At 50.2% G+C, this 20,294-nt stretch overlaps 1 protein-coding gene across 1 annotated transcript; it reads left to right on the forward strand.

The window, feature by feature from the left end:
- Positions 1 to 409: 409 nt before the first annotated feature.
- LOC129693572 (tRNA-splicing endonuclease subunit Sen34-like) lies at positions 410 to 5,132 on the forward strand (the record flags this gene model as incomplete). The annotated part of the gene is made up of 2 exons (XM_055630371.1): positions 410 to 631; positions 4,361 to 5,132. Coding segments are annotated over exons 1-2 (988 nt in total), but the record flags the coding sequence as incomplete, so codon positions are not given.
- Positions 5,133 to 20,294: the final 15,162 nt, after the last annotated feature.

Here is a 20,294-nt window from a genome sequence, read left to right on the forward strand (position 1 = left end):
TTTGTGCGCCTTGGGTGGGGGAGGGATATATATATAGACAGAGAGGGGGGGGGAATGCCCGGGTTACTTGAAGTTATTAATAACATTGGGCTGTAAGCTGCCCAAGCAAAATATGAGATGCTGTGCAATGCGGGTGGATTCCTCTCCACCATTGCCACCAGGCCCTATCAGTCACTGTCCCCATTGCCCTCGGCTGCGGTCAGCCAGAGGGAAGAGGCGGGACCAAGTTCCCGATTGCCCCCCCCCCCCCTGAGGAAAAGGGGCGGGTTGTTCCCGTCCATTGGCTCCAGAACCCGTCCATCAGCGGGATGAGGGGGCATGAAGAGGGACAGGCGACCAATCGCCTTCCGAAGAGGGCGGGTTCCTGCCCGTCCATTGGCCCCTCTCCCTGTCACTCCCGGCGGGGGCGGGGACAATGAGACGGGAGGAGGAGGGAGATGGCGACGAACTGGCGTGTCCTCGACAACGTGCCCTTCCTCCTCTACCTGCTTGCCGCCAAGTCGCTGCTCCTCTGCCTGGCCTTCATCGGGGCCAAGCGCTGGCAGGCGCGGCGGCTGCGGCTGGCGGCGGAGGCGGCGGCTGCGGTGGAAGACAAGCGGCGCTAGAGGTCGCGGCGGAGGAGGAGGAGGCCGTGAGTGAAAGCTCGGGCCCGGGGGGCGGGACATGGGAGGGCGGGACAACTACTGACTGACGGCGGTCGCGGCCAATCAGGCGGCGATGAACCGGACCTTCGTCCAATCCCTGCATGGGAGGGCGAGGCAAGCACTGACTGACGGTGGTGTGGGCCAATGGGGGAGGGCAACTGTACGTCGATCAACGGCAGGGACGATAGTGGGCGTGATCATTATGGACTGACGGCCGACGTGGCTAATCAACGTGGGAGCGGCAGTGGAGGGCGGGTTAAACGGTGACTGATGGGCGGATGGTTAAGGGGAGGCGAGGAAACAGATGCAGGAGTAGGCAGGACATTCGAGGCATTCTATATGACCATGGCTGATCATCCAGAATCAGTACCCCGTTCCTGCCTTCTATCCATATTGCCTTAATTTCGTTAGTTCTAGGAGCTCTATCCAACTCTCTTGAATACATCCAGTGAATTGGCCTCCACTGCATTCTGTGGCAGAGAATTCCACAGATCCACAACTCTCTGGGTGAAAAAGTTTGTCCTCATCTCAGTCCTCAATGGCCTACCCCTTATTCTTAAACTGTGACCTTGGTTCTGGATTCCTCTACATCGGGAACATTTTCCTGCTCTGGCCTGTCCAATCCCTTAAGAATTTTATTTGTTTTGATAAGATCCCCTGTCATCCTAAACTCCAGTGAATATAAGCACAATTGTTCTATTCTTTCGACCAGGATGGAATGTTTGAGGGAGGAGACAGGGAGGTGGGAAGGAGGGAGGGATGGATGGAGGCGGAGATAGGAGGAATGACAGAGGGAGAAGAGGAGGGAGGAGGGTTGAGTGAGGGAGATGGAGATAGGGAGCATGGAGGAAGGTTGAGCGGTGAATGGGGGAGGAGGGAGTGAGTGGGAGGGGGAGAGGAGGGAAGGAGGCAGAGGGATGAGGGAATGGATGAGGAAGAACGATGGATGAGTAGATAGGGAGGGAATGGGGTGGTGGAGGATGGATGGAGGAATGTTGAGGGTGGAGGAAGGAATAGGGGTGGAGGGGGAATGAAAGAGACGGATGAAGGAGGAGGAGATAGGGGGAGGGATGGAGGAAGGTTGAAGGGTGGATGAAGAGAAGGGAGGAGGGAATGCGGGAGGATGGGAGAGGAGGAGGGTGGGAACAATGTTGGTGTGAGGGAGGGGGATGAAGGAATCGGGAGGGGATGCGAAGGAGGAGGGAGCGAATGAGGGAGGAGGACATGAGGGAGGAATGAGGGCAGAGCGGGTGGGGAGTATGAAGTGGAGATGACGGATGAAGAAAGGTTAAGGATAGATGGATGGAGGATGAGTAGGGAATGAGTGAAGAGGTGGGGAGGGAAGTGGAATGAGGATATAGGGATGAGTGGAGGAATGAGGGAGGATGGCGTGAGGGAGGAGAAGGAGATAGGGAGGAGGGATAAAGGAAGGTTGAGGGGTTGATGATGGGTGATAGAGGGAGGAGGGGGTGAGTAGTGGATGAGGGCGAGGAGTGATGAGTGAGGGATAAGGGTAACAAGGGGGAGAGGGGAGGAGGGCATTAGAGGAATGAGGGAAGGAGAGGTGAATGAGGAAGGGGGAGGAAAGAGAGAGATGGAGGAGCGAGGAATGAGGAAGGAATGAAGGAAGTAGTTGTAGGGAGGAGTGAAGGGAGGAGGGGGATGGAAGAAGGTTGAGGGGTGGAGGAAGGAGTGAGGAGGGGGTGAGTGAATGAAGAGAGAGGAGGGTTGGTTGGAGACCATTTCCAACCCACGGTCTTTTCCTCCTCCCCTTTGTTCTCTCTTCCCCCTGCTTCTCTCCCTTTCCCTTTCTCTAACTTTCCCTCTCTCCTGTGCACTCTCCTCTCTCTTTCCCTCACTTTTACTCTCTCTTCTCTTTCTCTCACTTTCTCCTTTCCTCTCTTTCTCTTTTATTCCCTTTGTATTCTCTTTATTTCTGCCCCCTTTTTCTAATCCTCTGTCCTGTCTGACTTTCTCTTCTCTCCCTTTCTCCTTTCTTTTTTTATTTATCTCTCTCTCTCTCTTTCCTTTCTTTTATCCTTTTCTCTCTCCTTTCTCTTTGTCGCTGCTTTCTCTCTTCCTTTCTGTTGTTTCTCTTCTTTATTTGTTCTTGCCGTCCCCCCTTTCTTCCCCTTTTCACTACTTCCTACCTTTCTCCATCATCTCTCCCAATTTCTTCCCTTCCCCTTTCTCTCTTTTTCTCTGTCACTTTCTCCTCTCCCTTATTTTCTTGCTTTTCTCCCCCCTCTTTTTTCTCTCCTATATTCCTCATTTTCTCTCCTCTCCTCCCTTTCTCCTTTTTTTTCTACTCTCTCTCTTTTTTTCTCTCTCCTTTTCTCTCCTCCTTCTCTCTCCTTTTCTCTCCCTCCATTATTCTCCTTCCCCTCCTCTCTCTCTCCTCTCTTTCTCTAACTCTTCCCCCTCACCCCAATTCTTCCCCTCCCCCCAATTCTTCCCCTCCCCCCAATTCTTCCCCTCCCCTCTTTCACTCGTTTTTTGCCACTCCTTTTCTCTCTCCCCCGTCTCTCATGTCTTTCACCCTTTCTTCTCTCTCGCTTTTCTTTTTTCTTTCTCCTTTTCTCTCTCTCCTTTCTCCACCCTCCTCTCTTCTTCCTTTTATTCTCCACTTTCCTTCCCTCCCATCTTTTATTCTTTGTTTCAAAACCCCTTTTTCTCTCCCCTCTCCTATCCTCCTTTTCTCCTATCTCTCCTTTTCCCTACTCTCCTTCCTCCTTGACCGGGGGTTCTCTCCTCTCTCCCCTCCTTTCTCCCTTTGCTCTCTCTTCCTCTTCCCTCTCCCTTCTTTCTTTCTTTTTTCTACGATTCTCTCCCCTTTCTCTCCCTTCCCTCTCCCCCTTCCCCCTCTCTCCCTCTCTCTCTCTCCCTCTCTCTTATACGTCCCTCCCCCTCTCTGCCGCTCTCTCTCCCTCCTCTCTCTCCCTTCTCTCTTTCCTCACCTCTCCTCGCCTCCCACTCTGCCCTCTCCCTCTCCCCCTCTCCCTCGCCCCTTCCCTCGCCTTCACATTCCCCCTCCCTCCCTCTCCCTCCCCCCTCCCCCTCTCCCCTCCCCTTCCCTCCCCCCCCTCTCTTCTTCCCCATCTCTCTCTCCCTCTCCCTCTCCCCCTCCCTCTCTCCCCCTCCCCTCTCTCCCCCTCTCCCTTTCCCCTCTCTCTCCCTGTCCCTCTCCCCCCTCTCCCTCTCTCCCCCTCTCCCTCTCCCCCCCTCCCCATCTCCCTCTCTCTCTCCCCTCCCCCTCCTCTCTCTCCCTCTCTCTAGACGTCTCCCCCCCTCTCCTCTCTCTCTCTCATTCCCCCCCTCTCCTCTCCCTCTCCCCCCCCTCCCTCTCCCCTCCCACTCTCTCTCCCTCTTCCCTCTCCCCCGTCCCCTTCTCCCCCTCTCCCCCCTTCCCCTCTCTCCCTCTCTCCCTCTCCCCCTCTGCCCATCCCTCTCCACCCCCCTCCCTCTTTCCCCTCCCTCTTCCCCCTCCCTCTTCCCTCCTCCCCCCTCCCCCTTCCCCTCCCTCTTCCCCCTCCCTCTTCCTCCTCTTCCCCCTCCTCTCTTCCCCCCCCCCTCCCCTTCTCCTCCCCTCTCCCCCCTCCCTCTCTTTTCTCCTCCCCCTTCCATCTTCTCCCTCTCTCTCCCTCACTCCTCATTCCTCCCTCCTCTCTCTCCTTCTCCTTTCTCTTATCTTCTCTTCTCTCTTCTCTCCCCTGCAGGAGTTGGCGATGCTGCTAATCCACATGTCCACGGGCTTCCCCCTGGTGGTGGGAGGAGCTTCGGGGTTGGTACGGGCCCTGAGGGAGAGGGGACTGCTAACGGGCCGTGCTGTCGGCTCACTGCCTCGCAGCAACGGCCGTCTGGGTCTCCCCCTCCAGCTCCTGCCCGAGGAGGCGTTGCTGCTGACTCAGCGGGGATTAGCTCTGATGGTGGGGGCTGCTGGGGAGGGGGAGGGGGGGCAAAAGGGGCAGGGGGACCTTGCGAGGGCCAGGAGCAAGGCGGAGGGAGAGTGGCGTAGTGACCTTACTGGGAGTGAGGGAGGGAGAGGTATGGATCCTCCAGAGGCCAGGAGGGAAGAATTGGGGAAGGGAGAGAGGCTTAGGGACCTTGCGGAGAGAAAGAGGGAGGGGGAGGAGGAAGGGGGAGAAAGGCGTAGGAACCCTATGGAGACAAGTAGTGAGGGAGAGGAGGAGAGGCGTGGAGATCCTACGCAAGCAAGGAGGGAAGGAGAGAAGGGCCATGGGGGCCTTACGGTCGGTGGGAGCGAGGGAGAGTGGTGTAGGAGCATTGTGGAGAGAATGGGTGAGGGAGAGCGGGAGGGGAGGAGTGGAGACCCTACGGATGCCGGGACGGAGGGAGGGGGGGCGCTGGACAGGAGTTACGGCCTCCAGCGCTACTTTGCACTCGAGCGACGGAGGAGGGAGCTGAGTGTTCACCAGCTGAGGATACAGAATGGCCGGCAGATCAAGAGGAGGAGAGAGGCACAAGATGGTGAGTCGTGGGGGGGGGGGGGGGGGGGGTAGAGAGGAGGGAGAGGGAGAGGGGGAGGGGGAGAGAGGGAGAGGAGAGAGAGAGATAGGAGAGAGAGAGAGAGAGAGAGAGAGAGAGATAGAGAGAGGAGGAAGGGGGAAGGAAAAGGGGAGGGAGGGTAAGGTGAATAAGAGGTTGGGAAGGATGAAGGGTAAGGTGGAACAGAGAGGGAGGGGAGTGAGGGGAGGACAAAGGAAAGTGAGGGGAGAGGATGGAAGGGGAGGGGACAGACAAGATGAAGAGGGGATAGGTGGACTAGGGTGAGAGGGCGGTGAATTGAAGGAGAGGGGAATGGGGGGGAGGTGGAGGATCGGGTTGGGGAGAGGCAAGGGAATGTTTGTGGGACTGTTCAGAGGGTTAGTATGGAATGGATGGGCCGATTGGCTGTGTTTACTCTCTGCAATGTTGTCACGTGTACCGAGGTACATTGAAAAGCATTTGTTGCGTGCTATCCAATCAGTGGAAAGATTATAAATAATTACAGAGGCAGAGAGTGAGGCAGAGAGAGAGAGTGGCAGAAATAGGCAGGGAGAGAGAGAGGAACGGGGGAGAGATGGGGGCAGACACAGAGAGACAGACAGAGAAGAAGTGACTGAAACAAAGTGAGAGAAAGAGAGTTTTAGTTTAGTTCATTGTCACTTGTACCGAGGTACAATGAAAAGCTTTTGTGTTGTGTGCTATCCAAAGTCAGTCAAAGTCAATTATATTTGTCACATTCACCCGAAGGTGCAGTGAAATGAATTTGCCAGCGACGAAACACTTAAGAACACACAATAAAATTTAACTGAAACATCCACCACAGTATTGTTCACTGTGGTGGAAGGCGGGAAAGTTCACCCGTCCTCCTCCTTGTTCACCCGTGTTCGGGGCCATAAACCCCCCGTGATCTTCACTACGGACGGCCCGATGTACCGGCGATGATTGAAACTCCGACGCCGGGGTGATCGAATCCACTCCGCGGTTTGGAGGACCCGAATGAGTACTTTCCTAGGCCGCTCCAATCCATGCTGTGTAAGACTGTGAGCGAGGTTCCCCCCAACCCCCCCCCCCCCCCCCCCCCACAAGACACACCAAGAGCCACGCAAATCAACACTAGACACACCAAAAAAAGTAGAAATAACGAACAAGCTGCTGGCAGGACAGTTGACTCGCAGCGCCCACACCGACCTGGTCAGCGAAATGATTAGAAAGACAGACAGAGAGATGGAGAGAGTTTAGTTTAGATTATTGTCGTGTACCGAGGTACAGTGAAAGCTTTTTTGTTGCGTGCTGAGGCAGGGAGGAGGAGGGTGAGGGGGTATGAAACACTATTTACCCCTCTTGTACCCAGACGGGGAGGGACGGAAGGGAAAGAAGGGGAGAAGTGGAGGGGAAGAAGATATAAAGGAGGGGAATGTTGTTCCATTGTTTAAAAATGGGTCTAAGAGTAAACCTAGCAATTATAGACCTGTTAGTTTGACGTCAGTGGTGGGCAAATTAATGGAAAGGATACTTAGAGATAATATATATAAGCATCTGGATAAACAGGGTCTGATCAGGAACAGTCAACATGGATTTGTGCCTGGAAGGTCATGTTTGACTAATCTTCTTGAATTTTTTAAAGAGGTTACTCGGGAAATTGATGAGGGTAAAGCAGTGGATGTTGTATATATGGACTTCGGTAAGGCCTTTGACAAGGTTCCTCACGGAAGGTTGGTTAAGAAGGTTCAATTGTTGGGTATTAATGGTGGAGTAGCAAGATGGATTCAACAGTGGCTGAATGGGAGATTGCAGAGAGTAATGGTGGATGATTGTTTGTCAGGTTGGATGCCAGTGACTAGTGGGGTGCCACAGGGATCTGTGTTGGGTCCACTGTTGTTTGTCATGTACATCCATGATCTCTGGATGATGGTGTGGTAAATTGGATTAGTAAGTATGCAGATGATACTAAGATAGGTGGGGTTGTGGATAATGAAGTAGATTTTCAAAGTCTACAGAGAGATTTATGCCAGTTGGAAGAGTGGGCTGAAAGATGGCAGATGGAGTTTAATGCTGATAAGTGTGAGGTGCTACATCTTGGCAGGACAAATCAAAATAGGACATACATGGTAAATGGCGGGGAATTGAAGAATGCAGGTGAACAGAGGGATCTGGGAATAACTGTGCACAGTTCCCTGAAAGTGGAATCTCATGTAGATAGGGTAGTAAAGAAAGCTTTTGGTGTGCTGGCCTTTATAAATCAGCATTGAGTATAGAAGTTGGGATGTAATGTTCAAAATTGTACAAGGCATTGGTGAGGCCAATTCTGGAGTATGGTGTACACTTTTGGTCGCCTAATTATAGGAAGGATGTCAACAAAATAGAGAGCGTACAGAGGAGATTTTCTAGAATGTTGCCTGGGTTTCAACAACTAAGTTACAGAGATAGGTTGAACAAGTTAGGGCTTTATTCTCTGGAGCGCAGAAAGTTAAGGGGGGACTTGATAGAGGTCTTTAAAATGATGAGAGGGATAGACAGAGTTGACGTGGATAAGCTTTTCCCACTGAGAGTAGGGAAGATTCAAACAAGGGGACATGACTTGAGAATTAAGGGACTGAAGTTTAGGGGTAACATGAGGGGGAACTTCGTTACTCAGAGAGTGGTGGCTGTGTGGAATGAGCTTCCAGTGAAGGTGGTGGAGGCAGGTTCGTTTTTATCATTTAAAAAAAATTGGATAGTTATATGGATGGGAAAGGAATGGAGGGTTATGATCTGAGCGCAGGTATATGGGACTAGGGGAGAATACGTGTTCGGCACGGACTAGAAGGGACGAGATAGCCTTTTCCGAGTTGGAATTGTTATGTGGTTGTATTAACGAAGGGGGGGAGGATGAAAGGAAGGAATCTTATAGAAGAGGGAAGAGGAGGAGAGAACTAGTAGCGGAGGAGAGGGGGAGAACCAGAGGATGTGGTGTGTATCTGGACTTCCAGAAGGCTTTCGACAAGGTCCCACATAAGAGATTAGTATACAAACTTAAAGTACACGGCAGTGGGAGTTCAGTATTGATGTGGATAGAGACCTGGCTGGCAAAGGGAAGCAAAGGAGTAGGAGTAAACGGGTCCTTTTCACAATGGCAGGCAGTGACTAGTGGGGTCCGCAAGGCTCAGTGCTGGGACCCCAGCTATTTAGGGAATATATATTAATGATCTGGATGAGGGAATTGAAGGCAAGAATCTCCAAGTTTTTGCGGATGACACTAAGCTGGGGGGCAGTGTTAGCTGTGAGGAGGATGCTAGGAGACTGCAAGGTGACTTGGATAGGCTGGGTGAGTGGGCAAATGTTTGGCAGATGCAGTATAATGTGGATAAATGTGAGGTTATCCATTTTGGTGGCAAAAAAGGGAAAGCAGACTATTATCTAAATGGTGGCCGATTGGGAAAGGGGGAGATGCAGCGAGACCTGGGTGTCATGGTACACCAGTCATTGAAGGTAGGCATGCAGGTGCAGCAGGCAGTAAAGAAAGCGAATGGTATGTTAGCTTTCATTGCAAAAGGATTTGAGTATAGGAGCAGGGAGGTTCTACTGCAGTTGTACAGGGTCTTGGTGAGAACACACCTGGAGTATTGCGTACAGTTTTGGTCTCCAAATCTGAGGAAGGACATTATTGCCATAGAGGGAGTGCAGAGACGGTTCACCAGACTGATTCCTGGGATGTCAGGACTGTCTGATGAAGAAAGACTGGATAGACTTGGTTTATACTCTCTAGAATTTAGGAAATTGAGAGGGGATCTTATAGAAACTTACAAAATTCTTAAGGGGTTGGACAGGCTAGAGAGAGCAGGAAGATTGTTCCCGATGTAGGGAGAGTCCAGGACAAGGGGTCACAGCTTAAGGATAAGGGGAAAATCCTTTAAAACCGAGATGAGAAGAAACTTTTTTCACACAGAGAGTGGTGAATCTCTGGAACTCTCTGCCACAGAGAGGGTAGGGAAGGCCAGTTCATTGGCTATATTTAAGAGGGAGTTAGATGTGGCCCTTGTGGCTAGGGATCGGGGGGGTAGGAGAGGAGAAGGCAGGTAGGGATACTGAGTTGGATGATCATCCCATGATCAGATTGAAAGGAGGTGAGAGGCAGGGGAGGGGGCGATGGAGACTCCTGGAGGACCTAATTTCTATGAGGAGAGGGAGGAGAGGAGGGATGGAAGGGAGGAATTCAGGCGAAGGGAGGGAGGGAACGCCTTCCGAAGGGAGGGGAAAAGGAGAGGAGAGGAGGGGAGGGGGACAGAGGGGAGAGGGACGGGAGCTGAGGACAGGAGGGGAAGAGAGAGGACTGGGGAGGGGAAGGAGAGAAGGGAGGAAGAGAGGACCAAGAGAGGTCCAGATCCACAGAGGTAAGAGAGGGAGAGGATTCTCCTTCGAGAGGGAGGGAGAGGATGGGAAGCAAAGGACCAAGACAGGCCTCCAGCGGGGGAGAGAGACATCTGAGAGGAGAGGGGCCCAGGATTGAGAGAGAGTCTCAGGAGAACCGGGGCCAAGGACCTGAGGCAAGAGGGAGACAGATCACGGGAGGGGAGGAAGTTTGAGGAGAGGAGAGGAGAGGAGAGAAGGGGGGAGGACTGAGGGGGAGAGAGAGGGAGGGAGGGAGAGGGGAGAGAGAGGAGCGAGGGAGGGGAGGAGAAGAGAGGGGCGAAAGAGGAGGGGGGGGGAAGGAGAGAAAAGGAAGGAGGGGGAGGAGAGGAGGAGGGGAGGAGGGGGAGGCGGAGGGAGGAGGAAGAGAGAGGGGGGAGGGAGAGAGAGAGGGGGAGAAGAGGGGGAGAGGAGGAGGGAGGAGGAGAAAGGAGAGGAGGGAGAGGAGAGAGGAAGAGAAGGAGAGGAGAAGGGAGGAGAAGGAGGGGAGAGGAGGGAGAGGAGGAGAGGAGAGGGGGGAGAGGGGAGAGGGAGAGTGAGAGGGAGGGGAGAGGAGAGAGGGGGGAGGAGAAGGAGGAGAGGAGAGGAGGGAGAGGGGAGAGAGAGGAGGGAGAGGAGGGAGAGAAAGAAGGAGAGGAGGAGAGGGGAGGAGGGAGGGGGAGAGAGAGAGGAGAGGGGAGAGGGGTGAGAGAGAAAGAGAGAGGGGAGAGAGAGAAGGAGAGAGGAGAGGAAGAGGACAGAGGGAGAGGAGGGGGAGGGAGGAGAGAAAGGAGGGGGAAAGGGAGAGAGAGGGAGGGGAAGAGATATTCTGGGAGAGGGAGGGAGGTGAAGAAGAGAGAGGAGAGAAAAGAGGACAGAGAGGGAGAAGAGAGGGAGAGGACAGGGGGTCTAGAGAGGAAAGGGAGAGAGGGGAGGGGAGGAGAGAGGGGAGAGAGAGAAGGGAGGATGAGAGAGGAGAGGGAGGAAAAGAGGAGAAGGGGGGAGAAGAGAGGGGAGAGACGAAGGAGAGGGGGGAGGGAGATGGAGAGGGGAGGGCAGGAGAAGAGCAAGGCCTAGATCTTGAGGGGGGTTGGAGAGGAGCGGGGAGAGAGAAAGAGGGAAGGATGAGGAGAGAGAAGTGAGGAGAGGTGGGGGAGGAAGAGCCCTGGGACGCGGGGGGGGAGAGAAGAAGAATGAGAGAGGATGAGAGATGGGATAGAGAGGGGAGAAGATAGAATCGAGAGGGTGACCGCTCTCTCCCTTCTCACTGCGAGTAGCTCCTTGTCTGAGGACCCCAGAGCGAGGAGAGAGCTTGTGAGAGAAAGGGTCTCAAAAAGAGGGAGGAGATCCTGGAGCAGAGAGAAACTCCTCTATCAAGAGACAGGAGTGCTAGGAGAGAAATAGATCCCCTCTCGACTCCTGAAAGATAGAGAGAGAGATGAGGGGGCGGAGAGGGAGAGAGGAGAGGAGGAGGTGATGAGGAGCTAGAGAGGGAAGGCCCTCCCCCCCTAGGTCCTGTGGGAATTCCTGTGAGGTTGAGAGGGCAAAGAATCCTCTAACATAGTAGATCTCGCTCCCATTCCCGACTCTTCCTGTCCCTCTCGGGTGGAGTTCCCTCCCTCCAGTCCTCTCTCGGACAGTCCGGAGGACAGAGAGAGGGAGAGGGGGGAAAGTGACATCCTCTCGCCTAAAGCCCCCTCTGAGTCCCCTCTCTCCAGAAAGGAGAAGATCCCCTCATGTCCCCCTATCTCCTGGAGAGATCCGAGGGAGAGAATCAGTCCTAGGGTAGGGAGAGGGAGGAGGGGACTCATTCCCCACCCCTCGCCGCTCCCCCCCTCTTTGGAGGGAGAGACGTCTCCTCACCTCCCCAGGTCCCTCTCCCCTCTACCCCTCTTCCACGGAGAGGAGTCCCAGGTTAAATCTTGGCGGAGGAGGGACTCCCATTCCCCTCTCTCTAGGGCTCCTATTCGCTGGGGAGGAGTCGGAGTCCACCCTTCTCTTCCTCTCCTCCTCCTCCCTTCCCTCCCCTCCTCTCCCTCTCTCCTTACTTCCCTCCTCCTCATCTCCGAAGGGGGAGAGGAGGAAGTGGGAATGAGGAGGCCCCCCCCTGGCCTGAGGCTCCCTCTCCCCCCCTCTCAGTCTCCTTCCCCTCTCCCTCCTCTCCCCTGTCCTCTCCCCCGCTCTTCCTCTCTCCTCCTGAAGAAGGAGACCCTGCTCATCCCTCCTCTCCCACTCTATTCTTTTTCCCTCTCCTCCTTCTCCCTCTCCTCTCTTCCCCTCTTCTCCTCTACCCCCCCCATCTCCCCCCCTCCCCTCCACCCGCATCTCCCCCTCTCTCCCTCTCTCTCCCCCTCTCTCTCCCTCTCTCTCTCTCTCTCTCTCTCTCTCTCTCTCTCTCTCTCTCGCTCGTCCTCTCTCTCTCCCTCTCCCCTCTCTCTCCTCCCCTCCCTTCTCCTCTCCCATGTCCCCTCTCCCTCTCCCCTCCCTCCTTCTCCCTCTCTCCCTCCTCTACCCTCCCTCCATGCCTCCCTCCCTCTCCCCCACTCTCATCCCTCCTCTCCTTTCTTCATCTCTCCTCCCCTCTCCCTCCGCTCCATTCTCCCCCATCTCCCTGGCATCCCCGCTTGACTCCATCTACCTCTCTCTTCTCCTCTCCTCTCCTCTCATTCTCCCTCCGTTCCTTCCCTCACCTCCCCTCCCCCCCCCTCCTCGCCTCCCCTCCTCCCTTCCTCCTCTCCCCCTCTCCCTCTCCCCTCCTCACCTCTCCTCCCCTCCCTTATCCCTCCCTCCTCTCTCCCCTCTCGCTCTACCCCGCCCTCCGCCCCTCTCACCCCTCTGGGCTGGAGTGGGATACAGTGACAACACGGGAAGCAAACTGGAGTCTTGTCCCGTCATCCCCAATGAATCTCCCAAATTGCCTCCGTTTCACTCCCACTTTCTTCCGCGCCCTCTCGTCTCTCTCTCTGCCCCCCGCCCCTTCGATCCTCTCCCTTCTTTCCTCCTTTATCTCCCCAGCCTCCTCCCCCTCCCTTCTCTGCCCTTCTCTCCCCTCGTTTCTCATTTCCCCATCTCCAACTCTCTTCCCTTATCTCCTCCTTCATCTACTCTTCTCTTATCTCCTCCCTCCTCTTTTACTCTTGCTTCCCCTCCCTCCGTACCTCCACTCTCCCTCCTCCCTCCATTTGACCTCCCCTCTTCCCTCTATTCTCCTTCCTTCTTTCCTCTCCTCAATCCTGTCCTCACTACTCTTTCCTCTCTTCCTCTCCTCAGCCCCACCTTCCCCATTACTTTTCTCTCCTCACCCTCTTGCTCCTCCCTCCACCTCTACCTCATTTTGCCCTCTCCTCCCTCCTCCACTCTCTCTCTCCTCTCCTCTGCCCCTCCTTCCAGGGGACGCTGCCCGTTTCAAGTCAGTTTTATTGTCATGTGTCCCAGATAGGACAATGAATGACATTCTTGCTTGCTGCAGCACAACAGAATATTGTAAGCATAATACAGAACTGTTCAGTGTGCCTATATACCAAAGATCACATATGTACACATAAATAAAGAGATTAAGTGCAATAGGCTGTTATAGTTCAGAGTTTGTTTGATGGCCTGATGGCTGCGGGGAAGAAGCTGTGCCTGAACCTGGATGTTCCAGATTTCAGGCTCCTGTACCTTCTTCCCGATGGCAATGGAGAGATGAGTGTGTGGCCAGGATGGTGTGGGTCTTTGATGATGTTGGCAGCCTTTTTGAGGTAGCGACTGTAATAGATCCCTTCGATGGGGGGGGAGGTCAGAGCTGATGATGGACTGGGCAGTGGTCACAACTTTCTGCATTCTTTTCCGCCTCCGGACTTCAAGTTGCCGAACCAAGCCACGTTGCAATCAGTCAGTCTGCTCTACTGTGCACCAGTAGAGGTTCGAGAGAGTCCTCCTTGACATACCGACTCCGTAATCTTCAGGAAGTAGAGGCGCTTATGTGCCTTCTTTATAATTGCATCAGTGTGCTGGGACCAGGAAAGATTTTCTGAAATATGCACACCCAGCAATTTGAAGTTGTTGACCCTTTCCACCATCGTCCCATTGATATAAACAGGATTGTGGGTCCCTATCCTACCTCTTCCAAAGTCTACAATTAGTTCCTTGGTTTTGCTGGTGTTGAGAGCCAGGTTGTTGTGCTGGCACCATTTGGTCAATTGGTCGATCTCACCTCTATACTCTGACTCGTCACCATCAGTGGTACGTCCTACAACAGTGCTGTCATCGGCAAACTTGATGATGGAGTTTGCACTATGTACGGCTACGCAGTCATGAGTATAGAGTGAGTACTGCAGGGGGCTGAGCACGCAGCCTTGAGGTGCTCCCGTGTCGAGGATGACACATTTCCACCAATAGGGACAGACTGGTCTGTGGATGAGGAAGTCCAGGATCCAATTCATTTCATCAATTCAATTCATTTCCACGCTCATTTCATCGCCATGTGCTTGCTGGGGGAGAAAGCGTTGATCTTGCGAGAACTGCTGATGGCCGGGTGTTTGGCTTGCAACATGAACCTGTTCCACGGGCCAGAAACGGAGGGAAGGAGGAGGAGAGAAGTGGGGTTCACTCATCTATACCTCTGGCTGGAGAGGGATACAGTGACAGCACGGGCCAAACTGGTATCTCGGCCCGTCATCCCCAATAAATCCCCGAAATCCATCTTTAAAAGTCCAACATGTCTTGCTAGGGGTATCTGGGTGTCCGGGGTATCCACCCTTGCTCCCCCTCTCCCTAGTCGCAAACAGAGACAGCCCCCTTGTCCTTACCTTTCACCACATCAGCCGTCGCATACAACACATAATCCTCCAAAATTTTTGCCACCTCCAACGGGATCCCAACTGGTCACATTGTCCCATCTCCACTCCTTCCGCAAAGACCGTTCCCTCCGCATCCCTTCCCACCCAAATCAGTCCCTCGTCAGGTATCTTCGGCAACTGCAGAAGATGCAAGACCTGTCCCTAAACCCCCATCAACTGTCCAGGGACCCCGACAGTCCTTTCAGGTTAGGCAGAGGTTCACTTGCTGTCTCCTCCAACCTCATATACTGTATCCGTTGTTTAAGGTACGAACACTTATACATCGGCGAGACCAAACGTAGACTTCGCTGAACACCTTCACTAAGTCTGGCTGAACCTACTTGATCTCTTTCCTTTTTCGAGCAATAACTTTGTTTTAGCTTTAAGAACTCAAGCTACCACAGTCACCAAAGGTTCATTTATTGTCACACCAATTGGTGTAGTGAAATTCAAGTTGCCAATGCAGCACACTAATAAGAATACAACACGAAATTAAAGCAGAATAACATAAAACAAAATCATCCCCCCCATAATGGTTCCCACTGTGAGGGAAGGCACAAAGTCCAGTCCCCATCCCCTTGTCCATCCATAGTCGGGCCTATTGAGGCCCCCACAGTCGCCGCTACGGGGCCCGATTTTTCAGGGCCTTCTCGCCGGGTGATGGTGCTCGGCGTCAGGAGAACCTTCTCAGCGGCGTGGGTTGCCTGGAACGGCCGCTTCCTTACCGGAGACCGCGGCTTCCGATGCCGACAGGCCGCGCTGGAAGGCCGCTCCTCCGACCAGGTAGGGACTGAGAAATACAGTTTCCCCTCCCCTCACGCATAAAAAGAATAGACCTCCAAACAACTTATTAACGTACCAAAAATAAATAATAAATGAAAGGACGAACAGCTGCAGGCAGGGCAGCCATACCCAACTGGACTTATTCTGGGATGAAAAATGGGTCAATAAACAACAAATCTTTAACAATAACATTCACTGTGAGGTTTTGTTTGATTTCTGGATCATTAGCAGAGATTTCAAATCCCAGCTCAAGCTTTGGCCATTCTCTCTGGCTTACAGAGAAACTGGTCCATCGATCCATCTCTTATTGCTTATGAAGCGATCTGCTGTTAATCCTCTAGAAGCTTCATCTGCAGGATATTCCTATGTGTTAACATATTTCCATTGTGATACATTAGTAGTTCTCCTTACATAGAAACATAGAAATTAGGTGCAGGAGTAGGCCATTTGGCCCTTCGAGCCTGCACCGCCATTCAATATGATCATGGCTGATCATCCAACTCAGTATCCCGTACCTGCCTTCTCTCCATACCCCCTGATCCCCTTAGCCACAAGGGCCACATCTAACTACATAAGAGATTCTGTTTGCTACAAATGTTAGAAAACACATGTTCTCATTGTTAATGTAAGCACTGTAGCATTATCAGTCCGGAAGATAGATTTCTCCAGCTGAAGCTGCAGTTCCTTTTGCAGCATTATGTCAACTTTAACAGCTAAGACTGCACCAGTGAGTTCCATTCTGGAAATCGTCATTTGCTTCAATGGTGCCACTATGACTTTTCCCATTGCGAATGCAACATGTACAGTGACAGATTGTTATATCGTTCAAGGAATCTTCCCTGTAGCCACCATGTTTGAAGTCAGGGGTTAGGAGATTATCTAAATGAATTCACGAGCTCTCCACGAGACATTCAATGACGGCGAAAGATAAATCTTCAAAACACAGTCGCTTGATTAATAGTTTCTTTATTGTCGTAGTAAAAAGAGTTGGATATTCATCCAAACTTCTTGTTTAAGTACATTTTGACCTTACTCGTAGTGAAACTCATGCATGGTGGCTCGTGCATGGTTGAAAACTGTGACCTCTCCCTCATGCTTCTTCAAACTAAAGCTAAAAACTACTATGCGAGAATCCCAGCTGCAAACACGCCTCCAACTACGTAATAAATCCCACCCACATAATTACAGGCAGATGAAATTTAAAGGTAACTGGTTATAGTTATAACATACTTAGTTAAGCTAAATGGCTACTACCCTAATTGTTCTGATTATATAACGAGGCAATTATTAATAGACATTAGAAAACGTAGCTATAAAAGCTTAACGTATCAAAATACAAAAAATAGCATGCATTATATATCAGTATTCGAACTTCTTTAGCGATTTTTCCATCTTCACCTTTGCCTTCTAGAAGCAAGCATAATGGTAATTGGTCTTATTAAAACATTGTTCTTAATCTAAAGTTGCACTGTACGCAACAAACTCTTAATGTCAGGCATGATACCCAGTATATAGTCCAAAACACAAAAGTCCAGAGTTTTGACAGCATGAAACTTCTTCCTCCATGTCCAATCAATTCATGGATATGTCATAATAATAATGTAGATATGAGAAAGTCCTTCGAGAGAATAATAAATGTTTAGCCTCTTCAGGCATTGCCAATCTATTTAGACGACCACCCACTCTCAGAAGTCCTTCCTCCAATACCGGATCAAGCTTGTACATTTGACTGTCTCTTTTGACACCATGTACTCCAGCTTCTAACGTCAATATTTCTTCTTTGTATCTCTGTCTATAACAGAAAGAGATAATCGTGTTTTCCGCTTTGAGGAGATCATCAAGATGTAAACCCTGTACGTCGTACGACGCCTTTAAAAGTGGTCTGCTGTTAGTCCTCTAGAAGCTTCATCCGCAGGATTTTCCTTTGTTAACATATTTCCATTGTGAAATTAGTAATTCCCAACACAAAAGAAATTCTGTTTGCTACAAATGTTAAAAAGCGTTTGTTCTCATTGTTGAAGTATTTAAGCACCGTAATACAATCAGTGTGCAATGCTTCAGGATGACCTTGCTTGTACTTATCACAAGTTATAGGACTCTTGAGTCTTTAAACATGTGTCCATTTATCAAACATCCAAAACAGATTCCCTTCTTTAAGAAATCCATCTTTTCGTTATATTCCTTCTTCTTGAATCTTCAACACCATTTTAGGTGTGACCAACTTCATCACATAACAAACAAAAAGCTTTTTGCTTGACAGTAGGTACATCTCCTTTCATTTAGCCCTAGGTAGGTATGTTACAATACTTACATTCAGCGGCGCTGCAATTCTGCCACGGGCTTTGTGCGTGATTTTGGCTCGTTTGAGGGGGGCGGGGGGGGTTAAAACGCGGTTTTTTTCCCGACCTGCTCCTGGATTATATTTTGTTGGAGTACAAGAAGTTGCTAAAGAATCGTTCCGACGGCCATTCTGTGTATTTTTTTAAAAAAAAATTCACCCGACTAGTTAATCGCTGGAGTGATTTTAAAATCATCTTCTGAAGTCGTTGATGCCAACAACGGGGCCGGATTTTATGTAGGGGACAGGTAAAAGAAAGTTGTTTATTTTTATGTATAAAAGTGTTTCTTAAGATGTATTTAATTCACATTTTAAGTTGCGAAACGGTGATTTAGTCCCCGAACGAACCGGCAGTGTATTTGCTGCCGATATGGGGACTTAATCACTGCAACCTCAACGTTCCAAATTGTCCCGTTCCAGAAAATCCCATTCGCAAGCTGATTTAAATGGCCATTAATTTACAGGTATTAAACATTAAATTCCTTCCATTTGGCCTATAAACCCATGACAATGAGCTTTAAAAATTATGTTATATTCTGAATTCTTATGTGAATGTTATTTGGACACTTGGGCTATTTAAAAATGTTAATCAATTCTTAAGAAATGGATAGATGTTTAGATCTAGTAATTGAATATTGTAATTAGCTACAATTAGGTAACTAACTATATGCTTTAATTTCAAGTCATCTAAGTAAGATTGTTTCATATTTGTTTCAGAATGCTTCAATCTATAATAACTGAAAATTTCTTTCAGTTCTCTTAGATTTTAAGAAAGTTATGGGCTTTTAAAAGTTATCGATCACAGCTTTTGTGTTAAGTCAATGAAAAAGCAATAGGGAAGATGCTAATTTCCGAGTATGAAAATGGCCATAACATTTTTAATACTGAAGATATGAAAGTGAATTAGGTGTCAAATTAAACTTATTTTTATGCTTTATCTGTAGGGATAAATTAAAGACTTGATTTTTAAAATCTCAAAATGTTGTAACATTGCTACTCTAGGGGCTGGTGCAATCAAGGGATATGGGGAGAGGGCAGGCACGGGTTATTGATTGGGGTCGATCAGCCATGATCACAATGAACGGCGGTGCTGGCTTGAAGAGCTGAATGGCCTCCTCCTGCACCTATTGTCTATGTTTCTATTCCTCCTGTCATTTCCGCAGGTATAGCGGTAGCAAATCTGCCTCCCTTAGGTCCTGATCTTCCTTTTGGTTTAGTAAAGGTAGAACCTTTGACAGTTGCAATTGGTTTAGGATCTTGAATACTCCCGTGGTATGGATCTAACATGAACTGTACTTACCTTTCTAAGAAATCCATCAGATCAAGCAACATTGCTTCTCGATTCTCCATTTCCATTATCCAGACTGCTGTATCTCTCCACTTTACTCTAAGTCTATAGGGCAGTTTTAGAATGATGGCTCTAGTATTACTAACAACATTCATTTCATCCATGTGGTCGATATTTCTCATCAAGCTACCTCTAAGACATATCTAAGGAAGAACCTCTAAGAAATATTGCACACTCACTTAATGGCTCCACATCTTCTGACTTGATTTATTTCCAAGCAGAAGTCTTCTTCATGTATGCGATAGCAATCCTCTGTTCGTTACCATAACGTTCTTCAAGCAACCTTTTTGCCTCTCCATGGCAATGGCCACCAGGCCTATTTAGACCACTTTCAACAAGCTCCTTAGCATGTCCGCTTGTGTAATGCACCAGAAATCGAAAGCCCTCTTTTTCATCAGTAGTTTTCATTTCTACTCCTTCGTGAAACGCCATTATGAAAGCTTCATACTGCAAGGATCACCATCATATCTTGGCATTTTTATTGGTGGTCAGGTGGAAGAGATATTTTGTTGAGCCATGAGCTTGCCGATTTCAGTTTGATTCCTCACCAAATCATAGAATTCACCTTGAGGTCCTTGGTTTGGCACAGAAGGATGATAAATAGACCTCTGAAAAGCATACTGAATTGGTGGTTTGTTACGAGTCTCATCAGGAGGCCCATAAATTTGTTGCTTCGGTATAACATCCTGTTGTTGAGATAAAGCTTTGTCGGCCCACCACTGTTCCAGTGGGTGTTCAAGGCCATGCAATCTGGTAGTCCCCAGCTGTGGGATTTAATCCAGCTGCTGTCTCCAGCTCAGCAGCTCCTTCTTGGACTGGGGAACTTTTCCTCTGAGATACTTTTGAGCTGCGTCCCGAACCTCGATTTTCCAGTTCTTTTTGGCTACTCAACTGCCTTTATCGTTCCTTAGCATCTCTCTTAAGCTGCATTTCTTGTTCTTCAGCCTCTCACTTAAGCCACATTTCTTGTTCCTCAATCTCATGCATTTCCTCCATCGCTTTAACTTTTAACGAAAGAGCAGCTATGTCAGCTTCAGCTTGCACTTGAACTGATACCCATGTGGATGAACTGGCTACAGAACCAGATTTATGTCTTGATCTTTGTGTAGAGATGTCTGAGATACTATCTTGTGGCTTCATGTTCCATTTCAGCACCTTGTTGAATTGCACTTTCGGCAACAGGGTCCATCAGCTCTTCGGCTTCAAGTAGCTCAACTTCATAAACTCCACAAATTCATCAAAGAATTGCACCTTATCTTCAAACCACTGGGTGTGTCTTTCAAGCTCCTCCCCAAGCAGTCTGCCTCTTGTTAATGTCTCTTGCCTTCTTCTAACCTCGAGACCAAGACTTAGCAATTATTCCTGATTAGATCGCACCTTCGTCACATTTGGATTCCATCAGTTTCTTCTGGCTCTCGATTTTCTTAGACACCCTTCTCCACAACTTGTCTCTCTCCTTCTGGAATTTTTCCAGATAGGCTTCTACTCGG

The sequence above is a fragment of the Leucoraja erinacea genome, unplaced genomic scaffold, assembly GCF_028641065.1.
Source record: "Leucoraja erinacea ecotype New England unplaced genomic scaffold, Leri_hhj_1 Leri_351S, whole genome shotgun sequence".
In the NCBI taxonomy this organism is placed as follows: Eukaryota; Metazoa; Chordata; class Chondrichthyes; order Rajiformes; family Rajidae; genus Leucoraja; species Leucoraja erinaceus.